Here is a 19,605-nt window from a genome sequence, read left to right as displayed (position 1 = left end):
GTAAAATATTTAGGAGTTAAATTCTTCTTTTGGGGCACCTTTACTTTTTGTATAATGACCGCTTTCAAGATGACACACTATTGACTTTTGAGATCTGCAGGTGTTCTTTGCTTTAACAATTTCAGCAGTTGGGGTTTCCCAGAGCAGCGCGATGGCCCCAGATACTAACAAGGCGAAAGATTCCGCTGCTTCGATCTTTTCCATTTTGGATAGCAAGCCTCAGATAGACTCTAGCAACGACGAAGGAATTACGCTGGAGAATGTAACTGGAAACATAGAGTTGGAACATGTCAGCTTCAAATATCCGACAAGACCAGATTTCCAAATCTTCAAAGACTTGTCCCTGACCATCCCCGCCGGCAAGGTAACAGCGACAACCCTCTCTCTCTCTCTCTCTCTCTCTCTCTCTCTCTCTCTCTCTCTCGGCTAGTTTATTTGGAAACTGTAGATTTCACTGATGAAGAAGATTATCCACTTCATTGGTATTGTTAAGAGTAAAACTGAACCATGAAACTTTTCCTTGCAGACGGTTGCTTTAGTTGGAGAAAGTGGCAGCGGGAAATCAACAGTGATCAGTCTTATAGAGAGATTCTACGATCCTGATTCCGGCCGTGTGTTTTTAGATCGCGTGCAGCTCCAAAAGTTCAAGCTTAGTTGGCTGAGGCAACAGCTAGGTTTGGTAGGCCAAGAGCCTATCCTCTTCAACGAAACAATCCGCGACAACATTGCTTATGGTCAGCAAGGCGGCGCCACTGAGGATGAGATCATTGCCGCTGCAAAGGCATCGAATGCACACAACTTCATATCTTCCCTGCCTCAAGGTTATGACACATCAGTCGGTGAGCGAGGAGTGCAATTATCTGGTGGACAGAAACAGAGGATAGCCATTGCCAGGGCTATTTTGAAGAATCCCAAGATACTTCTGCTCGACGAAGCTACGAGTGCGTTGGATGCAGAGTCAGAGAGGATCGTGCAAGAGGCACTAGACAGGGTTATGGTGAATCGGACAACTGTGGTTGTGGCTCACCGCCTTACGACGATAAAGCATGCCGATATAATTGCGGTTGTAAAGAATGGAGTGATTGCCGAGCAGGGTAGGCATGACACTCTGATGAAGATAACTGACGGCGCTTATGCGTCGCTGGTGGCACTTCACGCAAGTGCTTCAAAGTGAAGGCTATCTATGCACCTGGATGATGGAGTTGACCCCACCGGGCTTGAAATGCAGGGCACTGATCCCTCTCTCCAGCACTTGGACCCTCCACCTGAGAAACCCCTTCAATTTCTCGTCGTCCCCGAAGATCCTCTCGTATGTGTTGTACCACACCGGGTGTCTTTCTCTGTCGTTCCTGGGCATGTTGGCCACCACACCTTCGAGCTCCTTGAAGCAGAGGAAAATTGAAGAGAGCGAGAGGGGAAATTTGAACGAGCGTCTTCAAAAGTGCCAGCTTTACAGAAAAGTTTTGAATGAGATTGGTGTGGAAAGTGGAAACGCAAGCGGTCGCTGAGCGACCGCCGCGCAATAATCACTGAGGACCGGAGCCTGCGATTGGAGGGCGATCCTCGTGCTCCGGCAGAGACCTCGCAGCCTCTCCGGTCAACATTTTCCCTGCCGTTTCTCGCTTTCCTCCGCAGAAAACTTTTTAACCCTCGGTTTCGCGCGCTCTGTCCAAACGGTTGAACTGACAGTAACGAGTTGCGTACTGGTCAAACTTTCCGTTATGAAGAGAGAGAGAGAGAGAACAGGGGTTTGACTGTCTTTGCCTTATTGTTTTTTGGATTTCATCCTTATTTTGTTGTTTATTTTGGATTATATGACAAGTCCGCTAAATATTACGAGGTTCGATCAAGGTTCGCCAAAACGAGGGTTCAATTCTTTTTTTTTTAAATGACCAGCGAAAATGAAGATGATGAGGGGAAAGTTACTAAAAGGAAGATGTACTTGAGCTTAGTATCTTAAACCTTTATACTAATTATATACTTTTATCTTTTAAAAGTATGTACACCACATCGTTCTCTCTCTTGAGTTTGCGGCCTCGAGCGCCGATTTCTTTGCCATGGCCGCCGGACATCGAGATGGCAGCTATGGCCACCATCTCTCCCCTCCTTCCCTCTCTCTCCCCGCCATAAGTGCTCTAGCTTTGAGCCTGTAAACATGGCTGCTCGACCTGGGTTGAGCTCTGGCGCAACATGGGCTCAAGCCAATGGATTCTCGAGCTCGAGGCGTGCAAGCAGCAAAGGCTTGACTTGGGGAAGAGGAGAGTGGTGGCCGGTGGCACCGGGGCATGGGGGCAAACGGCGTAGCCGGTGTTCACTGGGTGGTTTGAGCTGGTGGGCCTGGTGGGGCAAGGGGATGGGTGGTTTGAAAGTATGGTTTTTCTGGGGGCGGGGTCTAGTGCGGTTGAGGTACAATATCTTTATTTTGATAAGTAGAGATATGTAAATGTTATTTAGTTGAAAAATCCTCGACAAAAGAATACCCCAAGTGCCGATATTTGTATATGACGCTCACCTTGGTGCCAATATATATTTTTTGGATCAATTAAGTGCATTTTTTTAAAACGATTATTTAAGTGCCAAATCTAGTGAGATCGTTCAAATTTATTGCTGTTGGCACTAAAGTAATTATTTTTTCTCTGATTTTATACTAAAATGATTATTTTTTGGATAACTTAATCGCTAATTTTTTTTGAAAATAATTATTTAAGTGCTAACTTTGGTGAGGTCTCCGGAATCTCTCACTGTTGATACTAAAGTGATCGTTTTTCTCCGATTTAGCACTTAAGTAATCAAAAAAAAAAAAAATATTGGTACAAAAATGAGCGTCGTACACAAATATTGTCATTTGAGGCATCCTTTTGCCAAAAATCCTTAATCAAACCAAAAGTTTTTAAAAGTGAAAATGAATTTTGACATATAGCTACAAATCTCAAGATGGTTTTTGCAATTTGCCCTAGGGAGAATATGGCTTCTACTAAGCTTGATCCATCATACAAAGACTTCGATGCATGGCTGATGTTTTTTATTTGACATCTCGAATCCTTAATTGATTAAAGAATGAATAGATAAATAATGAACAGGCGAACAAAGTAAAAGTCATAAGGTGATTGGTTCTCAATCTAGTCCCACCCTGGAATCAAGAATCAGATCGGAGGGACCTGTTCACAGTTTTCGGGACTGAGGAACAGATGGGACAATCTAGTGAAACCGGTTTCATGTGCTTGAAACACAAATTCACATTTTAATGTGTAGAAACACCCATAATAATTAAGAGCTTAAGGTTACTTTAAAGATTTTTCAGAAATAATATTAAAATAAAAAAGTCGACCCTGTCCGGATGGGCAGTTCCAATCCTGGAACGGAGAATCGGATCTACAATTTCCGGTCTTAATTTTATGGACTCGGGATCAGACCGGCAGCCCCAAAAAAGAGAGGGTGCAAAGGTGGAATGGTTGCGGAAGCCATGGAAATGGGCACGAGGCGTGGTTGAGACGTGTGTGTCAAGATGATCCTCGGCTAATCCTAATGCATCACTTCCCCTAATCGAACTCAAAGTGCCTCATCAATGCAATCTGCTTCTTTAAACATTCTCTCATATTTTAGTGAATTTTTTTTTTTGGTGATAAAATATGTCACACCCCAAAACCAACGAGAATGGGGGATTACACGGCCATCCTTTTTGACACGTGAATGATGCAGCCTCAAATTCAAAACAACATAACAAGGTTTCTAAAATCCAACAAAACGTAAGAACTTATTCCCACCAAAATTCAACTACCAAAAGTTCCCTGTTGACAATGCTCTCATACTACTCATCGCTAGCTTAAGAGCTTGAAAAAGATTGGGACGAAAGGGGTGAGCAATACATCTCAATAAGTAATGCATATCTCTTCCAAGTAGATCGACCACCCACTACACGTATTTTACAAAATTTAATGTAACTCAATAGTACCAAATCCAATTAATAATATACGTACTACTTCAAATATAGGTTGTTTTATTTTAGCAGAGATTTGCATGCATGCGGTCAAAATGAATACTGAAGTACACGGTGACATGAATAGTAAAATGTTGAAATACTCATTATTTTCAAATGCCGCAGTTCGTATGTACAATACCAAAAGCCGGTTATATCTTTACACAAAACTTTATATGTATCCAATATCCTCATCTAATCTACAACATTGACTCATAAACCAATGGTCTTTTCCATTGATCAATCTCATATAAAATTAAACGACGATGGGCCATTCCGTCAATTAATCTCAAATCATATGTCAATGTTTCATTACATTAACCAAATTCGTATCACATCATGTCTCAAGGCCCTAGAGGTGGCTCCCATGGAACTCACGTAATCATGTAGCGATTAGCCCTTGAGTAGTACAAGGCTATAGAGATGGTTCTTATGACACTCGTGTCACCATGTAATACTTAGCCCTTGACCAACACATATCAATTGTACAAGGCTCTAAAGGTGGCTCTCACGAGACTTGCATCATTGTGTAGCACTTAGCCCTTGACTAGTCCGTATCACAATTGATTTCACAAACCAAAGCATAGCCTTTCACAAATCAATTTTAATTTTCTTGTGCGGCGTTGGTAGTCCGAAAACCAAAGACAGGACCCTCGCTTTTTTAATCTGTTCGTGGCAGCGACCAGGAAAGAAACCCAAAAGAAAACAAACCCTATTTCTTTCCTCTCTGACCAACCAAATCATCACCACACATTAACATTATAAGATTGTGGACCCCTTCTCTGTCTTCTAGTAGCAGAGGCTTTTCACGCTCAAGATAACCCTTGGGCCTAAAGAAGGAAAGTGAATCACTTCACGGTTAACCTAGGAATATTTAACCGGATCAAATTCTACACTCGATTTAAACTCAAGACATAATTTAACAATCTCTACATTACCTCGATGTTTAAGGCCAAATCATAGTGTTTATCATCCATGCTACTCTCCTAATGCCCTCGCGGGGGCTCACTCATCACAGACGTCTATTAAGCTCAAGTAGAGCTTGAACTTGTCTAGAGGAATGACGTCGATCAACATGCCCACAAGATTCTCCACTGCAAGAAACTTCTTCTAAGTCACATCCCCTCCTAACATGTTATATATGGCGCAAAAATTCCGGTCACCAATAAACTTGATTCTCAAGTGACATCCGACTTTTATTGAACATTTCATCAACCGAATATCCTATGTCAACATCACTAATGAAGTCATTAGACCACACCGTCTCTTCAAAAAAATTTTAGCTGCCATGTTTCTAGTCTCAGTCATCAACAAGAACATAGTCTCTCCCAAAGACGCTTCCCAACTCATAGTACAACTAGCAATAATAAAGGCATAACTGCTCGGCCATCAACCATCTTTCAAGTTCCCTGCATGACCCAGGTTCACAAACCTAGTTACTGCCATACTACTTGAACTACATCTCCAAAATATACCCCAATGTCTATTGTCCCTAACAAAATTAGGAGGATCCACTTCATAGCATCACAATGTATACCTGGATTAATCATATACATTTTCCTAATTGCATGTGATAGATCAAGCCTAGTGCTATCCATGAAATAACTTAGACAATCAACAGTACTAGCATGTGAAGCATGTGACAATTGCTCCACCTCCATCCAAGTACACTGTGACATAATAGACAATTTATAATATGCAGCAAGCGGGGTACTTATAGAATTTCTTCTAGTAATCTCTCTCTGCATCTCTATATTTGAAGCTATCTCTATTGCACCCAAATTACTATTTTAATAGCTACATACAACTGTCGCTCTATCTCATCCACCTCCGCTAACTACCTCGAAGCTTCATCATCTATGACCTCAAAACAACTGTCAACTGCTATGGAATCTAGTGACTCTGAACATCTCTAGGTTCTACCCGAACCTAGGATATGAAGAAATAGCTCTTGAATTGAGTCAATGCCAAGACAATTTTTAAAAGATAAGAATCAAGTCAATGCTAAGTCAATTTAGTCTTTCTAAAAGATAAAAATCAATGTCACTTCCATCAGTAAAGTCAAGATATTATAAATTTGTTCATATTTGTCAAAACCTTAATGAGCAAGTTTTAATAAAGAAACTTAGAGAAGAAGTAGGAAACTACAATTAATTCATAATATCCATAAATGAAATTTCATTAGAAAGATTAATAAAGTCAAAATGTTCTTAAACGAATTTATATATGTAGCAAAACTTGTTAAGATAAAGTATCGTTAATAAATCAATTTGAAATATCTTTTTAGAGTTCGTAAAGAAAGATGTAGAAAAATAATAATTACAAAACAAACGACGATAGATTAAATAAAGATGACAAATTATAACAAGAAAAGCTTAGCCGATGACGGCACGGTGACGTCCTAGCCGACTTACACTTGGCCAGCGCAAGACCAAGTAGGGCTTGTCGACCGAACCACCGGTACAAGGCAATGCCAGCTACGCTGCCGTCGGGACGACGTGAGCTAGCGGCGCTGGCCGCCGTCCTCAATGGGGCGGTTAATTTCGAATCCGTTTTCATTTTCGTTTTTAATTGATTAAAGTTAATTTAGAAGTAATCAACATGAATTACCCAGCAAATAAATTAATAAGATCGTAAGTAAATAGAATAGTTGTCTTGAACACTTAAACTAAAGTGAAAGTGTTAAGTAGTTAATCTTAAACAAGATGACAAATTAATTAAGTGGGATCATTAAATGAATTAATTACAAGAAGTTAAATTCGTTGTACTAATTAATGTCTTAAAAAGGAATCTATGATTATGTTGGTTGAAATTAGGAAAAATTGCATTATGAAGAGAACCTTATCATGGAATAAATTGACTTTAAAAAGGCCATTTGTTGTCTCAAGAAAGAAAAGGAATAGAAAGACACCTTCTTGCAAGAACTCATGTAAGAATAGAAGAACACTTTCTTGCGAGAATTCACGAGCATTGTCTTCACTTTCCTCTTCTTCCAATTTTTTTTTTTAAGAATTGAAACTCTTCTTTTTATTTCCTTGCCGCGTCGTACGGAACCAATCGCCCGTACCGCCTACGCCGTAACACTGTACGACAACCACACCTGCCACAACCTTTCAAGGCGTCGATCTGTCGGCCACCGCCGACAATTCTGCTGTCTGCTTTATTCCATCTTGCCATTTACCAATGATTGCCCGTTATTAATTGCTTTTAAATTATTCTAAACAGGCGTTTAAATTATATAAGGTTAGATTTAAAAATATATAAAGTACTTAATTAAGCTAATGAGGATTTAAATTAAGAGAGTTCTAGAATGGGAAGAAGTGGATCAGTAGAATCAAGATAAGTAGCTAGTCTATTTTTAGGGTGTCTTTGGTTGTTATGTGGCCCAATTTAAATCAAGTAAAATGTGTGGCAAACAATAAGTCTTATGCAAGAGGGAAGGTGACCAAGACCAAGACTTCAAGTAAAGTTCTTCTTGAAACTCACTTGTAGTAATTGAGAAAGGCAGTGAGAAGTAATAAATAATGAGTTGACAAGAGGTTTTGAAAGCTTGAGAGGGAGGGTCCACATGATAAGAGAGACTTTGGAGTTTTCCTCCTTGAAAACTCACGTGAGATAGCAATTGATAAGAACCAAAATCAACAAGAGTAATCATCAAGTAATGGACTATAAGGAAAGGCAACCAGGAAGAATTGACTAAGGCAAAGACTTGGGAGCTCCAGATTATAAGAAAGGTGGTTAGCCCCTCTCTTGAAACCCACGACCATCCTCAGTTGACTTATTCCTTTTTGTCTTCACTTTTTCAACTCCCTTTCTTCTTTTCCCTCACACGCCCCCTACCATCGCACCTCACGCCGACTTTCACACCACCATGGATGCCACCGTTGCTCGCTGATGTCACGTGCCTCGCCATTTGCCATGTTGCTGTTTGTCACGCCGTTGCTACAACCTCAACTGGTGCTTTTCTCCATCACCATCATCATTTCATGTTCTTTTAGTAAACGGTAAAAAATAGTAAAAGGTAAATGGGATTTCTAGATCTAATGCGGTAATATCCATTTATTACTTGATTTGGTGTTGCATTACCGCATGAATTGCATGTATTCATGAGTATCATGGCATTAACTATAAGTTATTTTGGTTTATATTGCGAGGGAAATGTCGAGGACGTCGTTTGGGGAGCGATTGAAGGAAAAAATGGAAGTCGGTGAGGTTAATCGAAATGAAAAAGGGTTCAGTCCAAACCTAGTCGGGTTTGGAATCAAATTGAATCGGACCGATAGAGTCGGTGAGGCTCGGATTGGCTCGAATCGGACTGGTTTGGATCGGTTCTAGACTAGCTAGATTCGGTTCGCCCTTTCCCAACCTAAATTGGCCTAATCTGGTTTGATTCGAACCAGTCCGAAAGATTGGTTCGGCCCCGAGTTTCGTCGGGTTGACTCCCTATTTGAAACGATTTGACTTATTTCTTATTCGACCTTTGTTTCGTTAATTAAATCTTGCACATTTGGTAATGCAAAAAAATAATAAATGGATCATGCATATGCAAGTTTGTGAATGGCATTACAAGATGATGATCACCACCGTTAGAAAGAATAGCAACAGGTAGGGGCTCGGGGGTAACGACGTATTATAATGGCCTCTAATGACCGTTGCTTGCGACAATTGATGGATCTGCCGTCATTCGCTAAGAATTTTACTTGAGGCATTGGCATAAACATTGTCACTTAACAATGAATTGAAGTGAATGTGCCATCGTACACGTACGGTGATGACCTTGCCTTGTATCGAAAGCCCGATGTGAGGCGCTGGAAGAGGATGTCCAAAAGTGAAAAGAAAAGAAAATGCATCGGTTTTATATATGTTCTATGAGAAAGTTTTACGACTGATGATGCATGGCATTTTTGGAATGGATCACAAAGTAGCTTCATGTCGAAATAAATTTGCACCGTTGGGTGGAATATTATTATGATATTCCTATCTTAGGCTTAGAAATTTCATTTATTGGGCTGTTTTCTCATCCTTTTATTTTTTGGGTGAAAAAGAAATAGACCTTCTGCGTTAACCACCGTTCGGTTTCCCAACTTGCATGACCCACCTTAGATAGACCGTAATCGATGTTGATTCCGGAGCTGCCGCATCACTTTGACCGTGTGGATTGACATTGGTTTGGTAAACCAAATTCCCATTAAGTGTGTCTCTTAACACGAACAGCTGGAGGAGGGTATGATGAGAGGTCCACTGTGCAATTTCATGGTCCACCTAGATATCTAGGTGCTGGCGTTGTGGCGCCTTATGTCGAGTTGCGCTGTGGAGCTAGGGTGATTGCCTCTCGTATTAGTAGTATGATCCGACGGATTAGCGGCTGGGGTGGATGGTAGGATAGCCTTGTCATGACCTAAAGCTCGGGAACCTTGGGTTAGCCGATCATCGGGTTAATTAAATTAACCAATCTAATTCAAACTCTCCCAAGCTCTATCGAATTGCAACTTAGGTTTATTTCATCGAATTAATCAATCGAAATCGCCACTAATCATTTACGGAACGTTGATTAGAAACCTTAATAAGATATCGGGAGAAATATCTTATTTCGCCAACCAGATAAAAATAAGTTCGGGAAATTGGTTACATTAATTTAGAAAAATTAATGCCCTTTCGGTACCAAATTTCATGAAAAATTCCTTTTCATTGTTGATGTGAATTGAATGATTTAGAAAAATGGAATGGACCATATGATACTCGAAAACATGTGTTTTTTTTTTTTGTGTTTTCGGATTAAATGGCTCTTGCTATAAAAAAATGCCATAAAATGTGATCACATCCAATTTAATTTAAGAAAATGGTTTTTCAAAGTCTTAACTTATATTAGATGTTATTTAAGATATAAAAATGAGGTTTTGACATGATTAACTATAGAAAAATGCACTTTATTTACATGAATTAAAATATAGCAAGTATGAACAAAGATAAACAAAAACGCTCATAATATATCTTTAATTTCGATTGTTTGATTAATTCACTCATTTCCAAAGATTAGGGCTAGAGCAGAATTTATCCGCTACATACTCATAGATTCAAGTCGGTATGTGGATAAAAGTATAGAATAATATCATCCCTTAATACAAAAGGCAGATTATGAAATTCTATACTAAATTATAATCCCATTCCATAAGATCATGCCTAATGAATAGAATTTATTTCCCCAAGGGTCTAGGCACAAGGGAGCATATATTATGGGCATGTTTATTTATAAATGTGCATACTATATAGTAAAAATAAAATAAACCAACAAGACCAAAGTAAAGCAAGAATGGACCAATTTAATTAAATTTTTGAAAATGTGGAGGGGTGGCCGAAATTGTGAAAGTAGGGTTCACCTTTCCTCATCCAAAATTCGATTTTTGAGAAATATTATATTTAAGATTTGAAAATTTAATTTCAGATAATTCTCAAAATTTGGATAAACATCCAATTGAATTTAAATCTTACCTCTAATCAACTAAATTCAGAAAAATTCACAAAAGATAAGATAAGATAACAACCGGATAAACCATTTGACCAACTCATATGTTAAGGATAATTCTATGAAATCAAAAGCCTATCCATAACAGCGAGATATCATCCAATTGAGCACGATACTTATCCATAACATGATATAATCATCAAATAATCACGAGATAGAATGAACAACCAACACGATATAGGATTAAGAACAAAAGGGCTATCGACATCATGCAATTCGGCCAAGAGAGGTGAATAGCTGTCGAAAATCCAACCTTAATAAAAAAAAAATTATGATTTTTACTCATTTCAATTCAATCTTAAGAAAAATTGGTGAATAATTTTTACTTGAGAAAATCGATGGTTCCAATTGAGTTTAACCAATTCTCAAAAGTATACAAGAATCCAAAAAATTTAGTGAACGAATTAAGTTTGCTAAAAAATCAATCCTTTTAAGCAAAATTTTTGATTTTGAGCATAACTCAATGAAAAGATTAAAATTTTCCACTTTCAATTGCAAATCAACACGTGTATTAAACACATATGCAAGTTAACAAAATAACAAGCATGAATTGCCATCAAAAGTTTGAGAAAAATTACCTTGTTTCAAGCGATTTCTAGCATACGTGCAGCCTAGGATTCTCACCTAAAACAGCCACTTTTTGATCAATTTTGGCAACAAATTGAGCTTCGGACTCGCAAGACCTTTATCACCAAATAACAACCTTGTTCGAACTCAGGAATTGATGAAAAACGAGGCTGAATTAACCTCCGATCAGAGCTGAACAGTGGCGATCCCGGGTTGAGCAGAATGGATCTCGATTGGCGGTTGAAGCGAGGGACGCCCGAGGGTGATCGGCGGGTTGTGGTGGACGTTGTAGTTACTCGGGACAAGGTTTGCCGGTTTGTGGTGGTTGGAGCCGGACAGTGAGGTTGGGCGTGCACGAAGGAGGACCAGCAAGGTTGGTATGGCATGCATGAAGGAGGACCGGCGGGCTGGTATAAGGCCAAATGGAGGAGGATTGTGTGATGTCGTGGAAATTAGATGTTTGTAAGAAAATATTTAAATTCTAGAGTGGAAAATAAATTTGGATTTAAAGGATTTAAGAGATGGTGATTGGTCGTTCCGAGACGTCTATCAGAAAAAGTCAAGTTTGAATTGTTAAACGTTGACTTGTAGTGTCGAGACCCTTCACGCGCAAATTCGGACTTGTCCGAACCCTAAATGCTAAAATATCAGTTTTGCCCTCGCTCGGTTGAGCCAAATGACCACCGGTACCCATTTTGCCAACTTACCAAAATATCCTCTGTTTATTTGTAAAAGACAAAATAATTAATTAGTTTTGATTTTTTTTAGTGGGCCCCACTCTTTTAATTGTTGACCGAGGAACCGGATCCCTTAAAATTGTCAAGCAATGTTAGGGGTGACATGATCGATCCGGGCAGTCCAAATAAAAAATGGACGGCTCGGATTAATCCACATCACTTTTTTAAAAATTTTGAAATTTCTCACCAAAAAGTTTCCTCCCCTTTTAAAAGGTGATGTGGATGAATCCGGGTCATCCATTTTGAAATGGATGGCCCGGATCCCTCAATGTCACCCCCACCTTTATGGTAGGGGATTCGGATTCATTGAGCGAAACCCCCCCTCCAATTTTTCGGTTGCCCACGTGAACCCCCCCTCCTATGTTGACATCACATGTTCCCTTCTCCAAGTTTTTCTTTTGACTTTTCTTTCTCCCCCCTCTCCCCTCTCTCTTTCTACGACCAGAACACCCCCCCGCTCTACTTCTTCTTCGTCCTTCAACTTCTTCTTTTTCTTCTTCTTTGCAACTCGCTCAACCACACCACCATGCCCAACCACCACCATCACCACATCTCGTTGCCTTCGTGAGCTCGTTACCGCCCGACCACTACCGCCACCCGCATCGCCACCACCCCATCCACCGTTTGGTCATTGTTCTACTTGAGCCATTGCTGGAGACCCCTAAAACACGACCGCCATAGTCCTCGATGTCGACCCGGATTCGGCCGCTGCCCGGCCTCGTTATCGCCGGAAATCGACAACCCGAAGCCCCAGTGGCTAGCCAAGACCCATTTCCGTGCCCCGCCTTCGTCGAACCGCCGTCCGGCTCGCCCTACCGCTAACCACCAGCCCCTCCCGTCGGCTTCAGCTACCTCGGTCCAGCCACGGCGCTGTGTCCAGCCGTCCCAACCACTACCCGACCAGCCACCCGAGCCCCCGAACCAAACCCAACCCCTTGACCGGACCCAAAGCTGGACCCGTGACCCCAAATAGTCGCCATGCCGACCCGAAGTTCTGCAGATGGCTGATCTTACCCCGGAGACCCATGGCCCGAAACTCGACTTTGACCCGACCCAAACAGTGACCCGACCCGACCCGACCCGAAGTCCGACCCAAAACATGGCATGACCCGAACCGACCCTACCCCGACCCGACCTGAATAGTAGCATGAGCCCCAATTTGATCCGCGTCGTTTTTTTCGTCATCGCCGCGCCCAACTCTACATCGAACACTGGAGTAGTGAGTCGACCCCTAAACTTTGATTAGGGCGTTAACTGCGTTTGAGGATTATAATAACTGATATTGACTGTGATTAAAATAATTGACTAGTGCCGGTTATTTATTTAATTTTTAATCAAATTATTTGTCCGAAGTCGGGTCGCTTGAATATTAAGGTGGCAATTAATCGAAGGATGGATTAATTGACCGAGATGGATTAATTAACTAAAGCCTTGTTAATTAATTAAGATAGATTTAATTATTTATATTTGAGATTTATTAATTTCTAATTAAGTAGTAATTAAATTAATTAATTAGGACCGCGATAATTATTTAATTGTTAATTAATTAGTGGATTATCAATATTGGGTGATTGTTTGATGACTGTGGAATGTCACAACCGATGTGCATTTTGTTGACACCTAAATTTTGATTTTTAGTAAATCATTCATTTAAGTATAAAATGAGAATTATCATAGTTCTCACAAAAATTAATTTCTCATGCACTGCATATTTACTTTTTGTCGGTCATGCATATCATTGCATTCAAGCTAGAGGCAAAGCAATTGAGCTCAATTTGACAGAGGACTGGACTAGGCTTAGTTTGGATTTTTCGGCAATCAAGAAGGAGTGTGTGCCGAAAATTAACAAGGCTATGGGAATAATTTTGAGCTTAAATCAGTCCATTTACTGTTTAATTTGGGGAAATCCTTTTAATTAAAAATGTCCATTAATTGAAAAAAAAAAAGAGAGAAAGGCTTCATGGATGAATATTTTGTCTCCGGATCAAATTGCGATTATCACAAGTTGAGGGATAATTTTGCAAATAATGAAAATAACACGTAAACCCTAGCTCACCATTATAAATACACACGTAGGGTTTACATTCGGGGGAGGCCAATTCATTGAATATACAACAAAGTTGAGGGAGGCCGAGAGGAAATAAAGAGAGGGAGGAATCCCGAGACCCCTAGGCTCGTCGAGCTAGCTCTCAACGAGTCCAGTGATGCTTCAAGCAATCTCAATGGCATCACTTCTCCGATGTTCCCGATGAAGCTATAACCAGTTGACGAATTCCAGATGAGATTGTTGACTTTCGCTATCTTTATCCCATGAAACACTGCAGATTCATGTTTCTACCTTGATTTCTTTATTATTTTCTCTGACCACCCACCGACAATGAAGGAAACTTGCAAAGGGAGAAGGCGACAATGCATGGGAATAAATAACAAGGAAAGCAACAAGCGCCGACAATGTCCTACTTCGTCTTTATCCCGATGAGCCGCTGCCGATCTTGATCCGGGCCATAACGACTCACCGTTCAGAAATAATCCCATTGCGAAGCATTTTGTTCTGCAGCCCCCGGCATCCATCTCATGCAGTCCTACTTCGCCTTCACAAGTCCAACATACTCGACACCCGAAGTTCCACACTATCCAGCCTGCTTCCGCGCGAAACCAGCCACTGTTCAGCTGCTGTTTGGTGGCTAATTGACTTTGTTTTTGTTACAAATCGAGGTCTAACTCAATTACTGTCTTGTAATAGAGTTTTGGCGCTATTTCGGAGTTCAATTCGCCACGAATCAAGTCAATGGGTGCTGTTTTTGCGAGACTTTACAGCTTGGTTTGGTGCAGTTTTTTTTAGCTCAATACAAGGTAAATTTTCTCACTTTGTTAAGCAATTATGTAGTCGATTGGAGTAAATTTGCATATGTTTATGATCGATGCATATTTTCTATAGAAATCGAGGCACAAATCTTATCGTTTGCTAAACAATTTTCTGAATTACAAGTTTTGGTAATCAAGAGGAATCACTTTTGCAAGATCAGTTTAAAGTCTTGATTTTCAAAAAAGGTTTGACCTGAATTGAATTGATTCATGTTTTAGGAACAATTTTCAGAATAAAAAATCCTAAATCTAAATTAGAAAAAAATCTTTTTCTAATAGGCAACGTCTATGTTGAGTTGGATAACCTTACCCGTTGCCATTCGGGTACGACCCTCCAACTTAGTAAAGACGGGAAGTTAGCGAATTTGATCTTTTGCCATTTAGATCCGATTCGCTATCTTCATGAGCCGATTTTAGATTTGGGATATCTCATTTTTTTTGAAAAAGTTGAAAGGCATGGATAGTCATGATATTGTTGATTGCTTTTACTTATCTTGATTGAAATATTGTAGATGGATAATATCTTGATTTGGTTTGCCATATATTGAAAATCCCTAAAGATTTTAGAGGGATAAGGTTTCTTAGAAACCCTATCTAGTTGAAATTTTTAGGAAGATAAGGCTTCTTAGAAAACCTTATCTCATTGAACTTTTAAGAATATAAATCAAGATAATGAAATCTTCAATTTACCATCATGTGACAAAAAAATTCAAAAGGAAAGAGCATAAAAATCATATCATGCATATGCATTATCTCAATTTTGGTCATCAATATTTGCATTACATATCATGCATATCTCTTGCATATCGAGTCATATATTGTCATATCATGCATATCTTGCATATTTTGTACCATACAAAACATGTTCTCTTGTATATCTCATGTTTTGTATATTTCATATCCGCATACCATATTTTTCGAAATCTCATGTTTGCATGTCATTGTTTTTTCTCGTATCATATTCCTTGGTGTCTACATATTTGCATAACTTATGTTTGCATCTCACATTTGCATATCTAATGTCCGCATATCCCATGCTCGCATCTTATGTTTGCACGTCATGTCATTAATATGTTATACGTTTTTGTACCGTATCGTGTCATGTCGCATGTTTGCATCTTATATGTCAAGTTTGCTATATTATGTTCTCTTTTCCATTTAGATAGTTTCCATGTCATTCATGCATACATTTAAACAAGAGAAAACCTAAAAAATCACTCCACTCTCTGAACTTTGAATTGATTCAATTCGAGTTGCTAAACTTAGGATTTTCATGAAATTTAAGGTGCTGAAAGGGCATTAGTTTTAATTAACTAATGTAACCAAGTCCCCGAGCACTTAATCTCCGATTCGTAGAAGTAAATTAGTTCTCTTGCTATTTTGCTTAGGTTCCTAATCAACCTATCAAAAATGATTAGTGGCGACTCCAAATTTTAAATCATTTGAATTAACCAATGTTGCGATTTGGTAGGGCTTGGGAGAGTCCGTATTATGTTAGTTAAATAATTAACATGATAATACATTAGCTTAAAAATTAATTTTAGGTCGCGACACATTTGATGAGTGATTATCCTGAATATAAATGCAAAGTTTAGTGGATAACATACATGTATATGTGATCGTATGTGAACCAAAGTTTTGAGCATAAAAATAGCTTCGAGCCAAGTTTTGAGCACGACTGTTTGTGGATTTATTGAATTAAATGCAAAGATATAAATTGGTTGGTTGTCTGTCGTGCTTGTGTGGTCATATAATGGATATCGTATTCTCGGGTATGTGAGGACGAAGCCGACCCACGGGTATGAGGGTTCAAGCTTAGTAAGTTTGTGCCGAGGGTACTTAAAATCACATGACTTATAAGATGCCTTTTGGAGCTTATGACGGATCGATGCTTTCTACAGGAATGCCCGATTGTTAGTCCATGCCGATGGTATTTAGAACCACATGGTTTGTCGGTTGCCGTTGCCGAAGAAATGGAACGGTGCTTTGTCCCGCCGTAAGAGCATGGTTTTGCTAAGACCGAGAATGGTCGTTAATAACTAGAATACATGTAGTGCATTGTGCATGCAATTTGTGATGAGTGTTCCGGTTATGTGTCTTGGTTGTATGCGGTTGATTGCATGTTAAATATGAATTATTTAATATGTGGACCAAGGTGGGGCAAGCCTGCATGTGTTTGATGGGGAACCGTTGACTTTGGATCCGATTCCGTGATAGGTAAAGCGTTGCGAGGATCGCACGCTATTAGTTTACCGTCGTTATTGTATTACATGCTTAGGATGCCTTAAGTGAGTCAACGTTCTGCTCGGACTTAGGCATTGGCTCATTGAGATTTTATATCTCACTCCGTTGTTGTTAACATTTTTTTTAGGCCCTTAGCTATGGAAAGCTGGAAGTGAGCGTAGGTTCTTTTTGAGTAGCACGGAGTAGTGTTAACCCATAACCATGATCCGGTATTTTCGAGGGTTGTAGGAAGTGGCCCCGAGGTAGGGTTTGTATATATGTACTTTTCGGGGTTAATATTAAATAAATAAAAAGGATTGTGTCCGGTGTGATATTCTGTTTTCTATCCCCGTTGATTTTATAACTGTTTGGGAGTTGCATGTTCTTCATGTGTTTCATAAAAAAATAAAAATAAAGGGTCGATGATGTGTATGGGACATTATCCTTTTATGATCTAAGGTGTTTTGATAGGGTTGTTGCGGGCCTAGGGATCGGGGCGTGACAGGTTGTCTGCATCCCGGGGGAGACAATCAAACCCCTTGAGGTTCTTGAACAATTCTGGAAATCCTCCCTCTCAAATGCCGAAATTTTTCTAAGTATAGCGGACCCCCCCCAAAATGATTGTGATGGCTTGTTTATATAGAGCTTTAGTCCGTTAGTCCTAATAGGAGTGGGAGTCAACTTGAACCTTTGGATTGTTAATCTTAGCTAGAGTAGGACTTGTTATTAGCCATTAGATCATTAAAGTCCACATCCTTTAGCACTCTAGCTGGATAGGTTTCCGAGATTAATCAAACTCTTGAATTATTTGAAATTGAAAGAGACCTACCCTACAAGGACACTATGATTTTCAGCCATATGATGATGGAGGTGAGATGGCCGAATTTCACACTCTCATGTGGGTTTGTGAGAATGTCTCAGGCCTAAATTAGACTTTAATTAATTAAATGGGTAATTGACTGAGGGCCTTGCTTAATTATATAACCAAAATGGGCTGATTTGAATTTGAATTTAATTCCAAACCTATCATGAAAATTGGCATCTTCATGGATCAATCTTGGCCGAAATTTGTAACTAACTTGCAGGCTTGTCTCAAATTTTCGAGCTCAATTAAGACTTTTCTTAAATAATGGACAATTAATTAAAAGCCTTAATAAATTAAAAGGACTGAATTGAGCTTGAAAACCGGTTCAATTGCCTTAATGATTTTCGGCACTACCCTATTGCCTTAGTCGAAAATTCAGACTAAGTCCGGTCCATCCACCTATCAAATTTAAGCTCAATTGACTCACATGATAATGCATGACCGACAGGAAATAAATATGTAATCACTCAAAATGAGTTCAACCTTGAGCTCTAATACCAACTTGATGTGTGCGTGGGCGAGTGATTCCATCTATAGGACTTTCAAAGTTGAAATTCGATAACAATGGGTCGAAATATATGGGGTTGTTGAGGATTAAGTGTTTAAGAATCGGTAAAAATGTACCAAAAGGTAAGGGACGGAATATGGATAAGTGTATGAATAGAACAGAACCGATAGGAATCGAACTATACAGAGGCTTAAAGGACGAACCACCATTTGACGATACGTAACAAAGGATAGAACGACCACCACTAAGGCCTAAAGATAACACCAACTGAGGATAAAGATAGAGATAGGATGAAAGCTCATTACCATGGTATAAAGGCTACACTACCAACCAAGGATAAAAGGCTTTTGTGATGACCCGAAAATACTCACCCGCTTAAGAGTGGATTAGCATATAATGAGTTCGGATTATTTGATAAACTATATGGGATTATTATTTGAACTTAGTGGTATTTTTGAGGAATTATTATTAGCCCAGTAATATTTTTAGGGAGGCTATGTGTTTGATTTAGGTTCCATTGAGTCAAATATATGTGAAATTAGGACAACTGGAGGCAGAAATTGGAACAAGGCCGCACGTGGACACGCAGGGGGGCTGCGTATCATTCGCGCGGTTGCTGATGGACATGTGGCATCCATGTGTCACCGCCATTGGACACATGGTATGCGCATGTGACACATGTCACAACAAGTAGCTAACACGTGTCACGCCGTGGTCCAACTGCAAGTAGTTGACTCGTCCTAAGCTATTGACTCGCCTAAGCTAATTGATCTTTAGCTACTTACCTTATATAAACCTCCGGAGTCGGTTTATTCATCGTAAGATAGTCAGAACGTCGTCACTTTGCTTTTGTAATCATCTAAGACCATCCTACCGTCCGACCACCTGTTGCCGACCGTCCACGATCACCGATCGGCCCCATTCGTTGTTCATGCCATGCGTCGCTTTTGGCGATGCCACCGCCGTTCGTCACACTAGCCATTGGGTCGGCCGTTCGTCCATCCGTTCATCTGTTGATTGTTGTTTCTGAATCCTTGATTTCTCGATTATTCGTGGCAAGTAGATTTCTAGTTCCGATTACTATATTGTCTATGGTTTTTCTATCGAGGGCATTGTTTGTCGATCTGTTGTGGCTGTGACAGCTTTTTGGCTTGCCACCTAGGAGTAATCCACTCTCCTAGGATAAAGATGCCAAGAGGATTTTAATTCGACTCAAACCAAGAAATTCTCATTCATTTTATCAAGTCTGCATTACAATGGAGAACTTGCCTCTCTTATACATAGGAAAAAGTCTAAACATTAATGACGTGAGAACCAACCAACTAATAAATACATGGGGAC

At 39.8% G+C, this 19,605-nt stretch overlaps 1 protein-coding gene across 7 annotated transcripts in view; it reads left to right on the top strand.

Annotated features, from left to right (window-relative positions):
* The window catches only part of LOC115732035 (ABC transporter B family member 9-like), a 57,674-nt gene that overhangs the window by 24,434 nt on the left and 13,635 nt on the right, over window positions 1-19,605 (top strand). For 3 of the 7 annotated variants that reach the window (XM_048285212.1, XM_048285213.1, XM_030691444.2), the window contains 2 exons: window positions 101-364; window positions 527-1,312. The exons of 2 other annotated variants lie outside the window; for them this stretch is intronic. In XM_048285212.1, coding sequence (XP_048141169.1) covers window positions 101-364; window positions 527-1,174 — 912 coding nt within the window. In that variant the 3' untranslated portion in view covers window positions 1,175-1,312. Of the gene's footprint in view, window positions 1-100; window positions 390-447; window positions 1,313-19,605 lie in introns of those variants that run through there. 2 more of the 7 variants (XM_048285214.1, XM_048285215.1) reach the window with 2 other exon arrangements.

This window comes from Rhodamnia argentea, chromosome 9 (assembly GCF_020921035.1).
Source record: "Rhodamnia argentea isolate NSW1041297 chromosome 9, ASM2092103v1, whole genome shotgun sequence".
Taxonomy (NCBI): Eukaryota; Viridiplantae; Streptophyta; class Magnoliopsida; order Myrtales; family Myrtaceae; genus Rhodamnia; species Rhodamnia argentea.
Note: the sequence above shows the minus strand (reverse complement) of the source record. Positions and strands in the feature narration are given on the sequence as shown.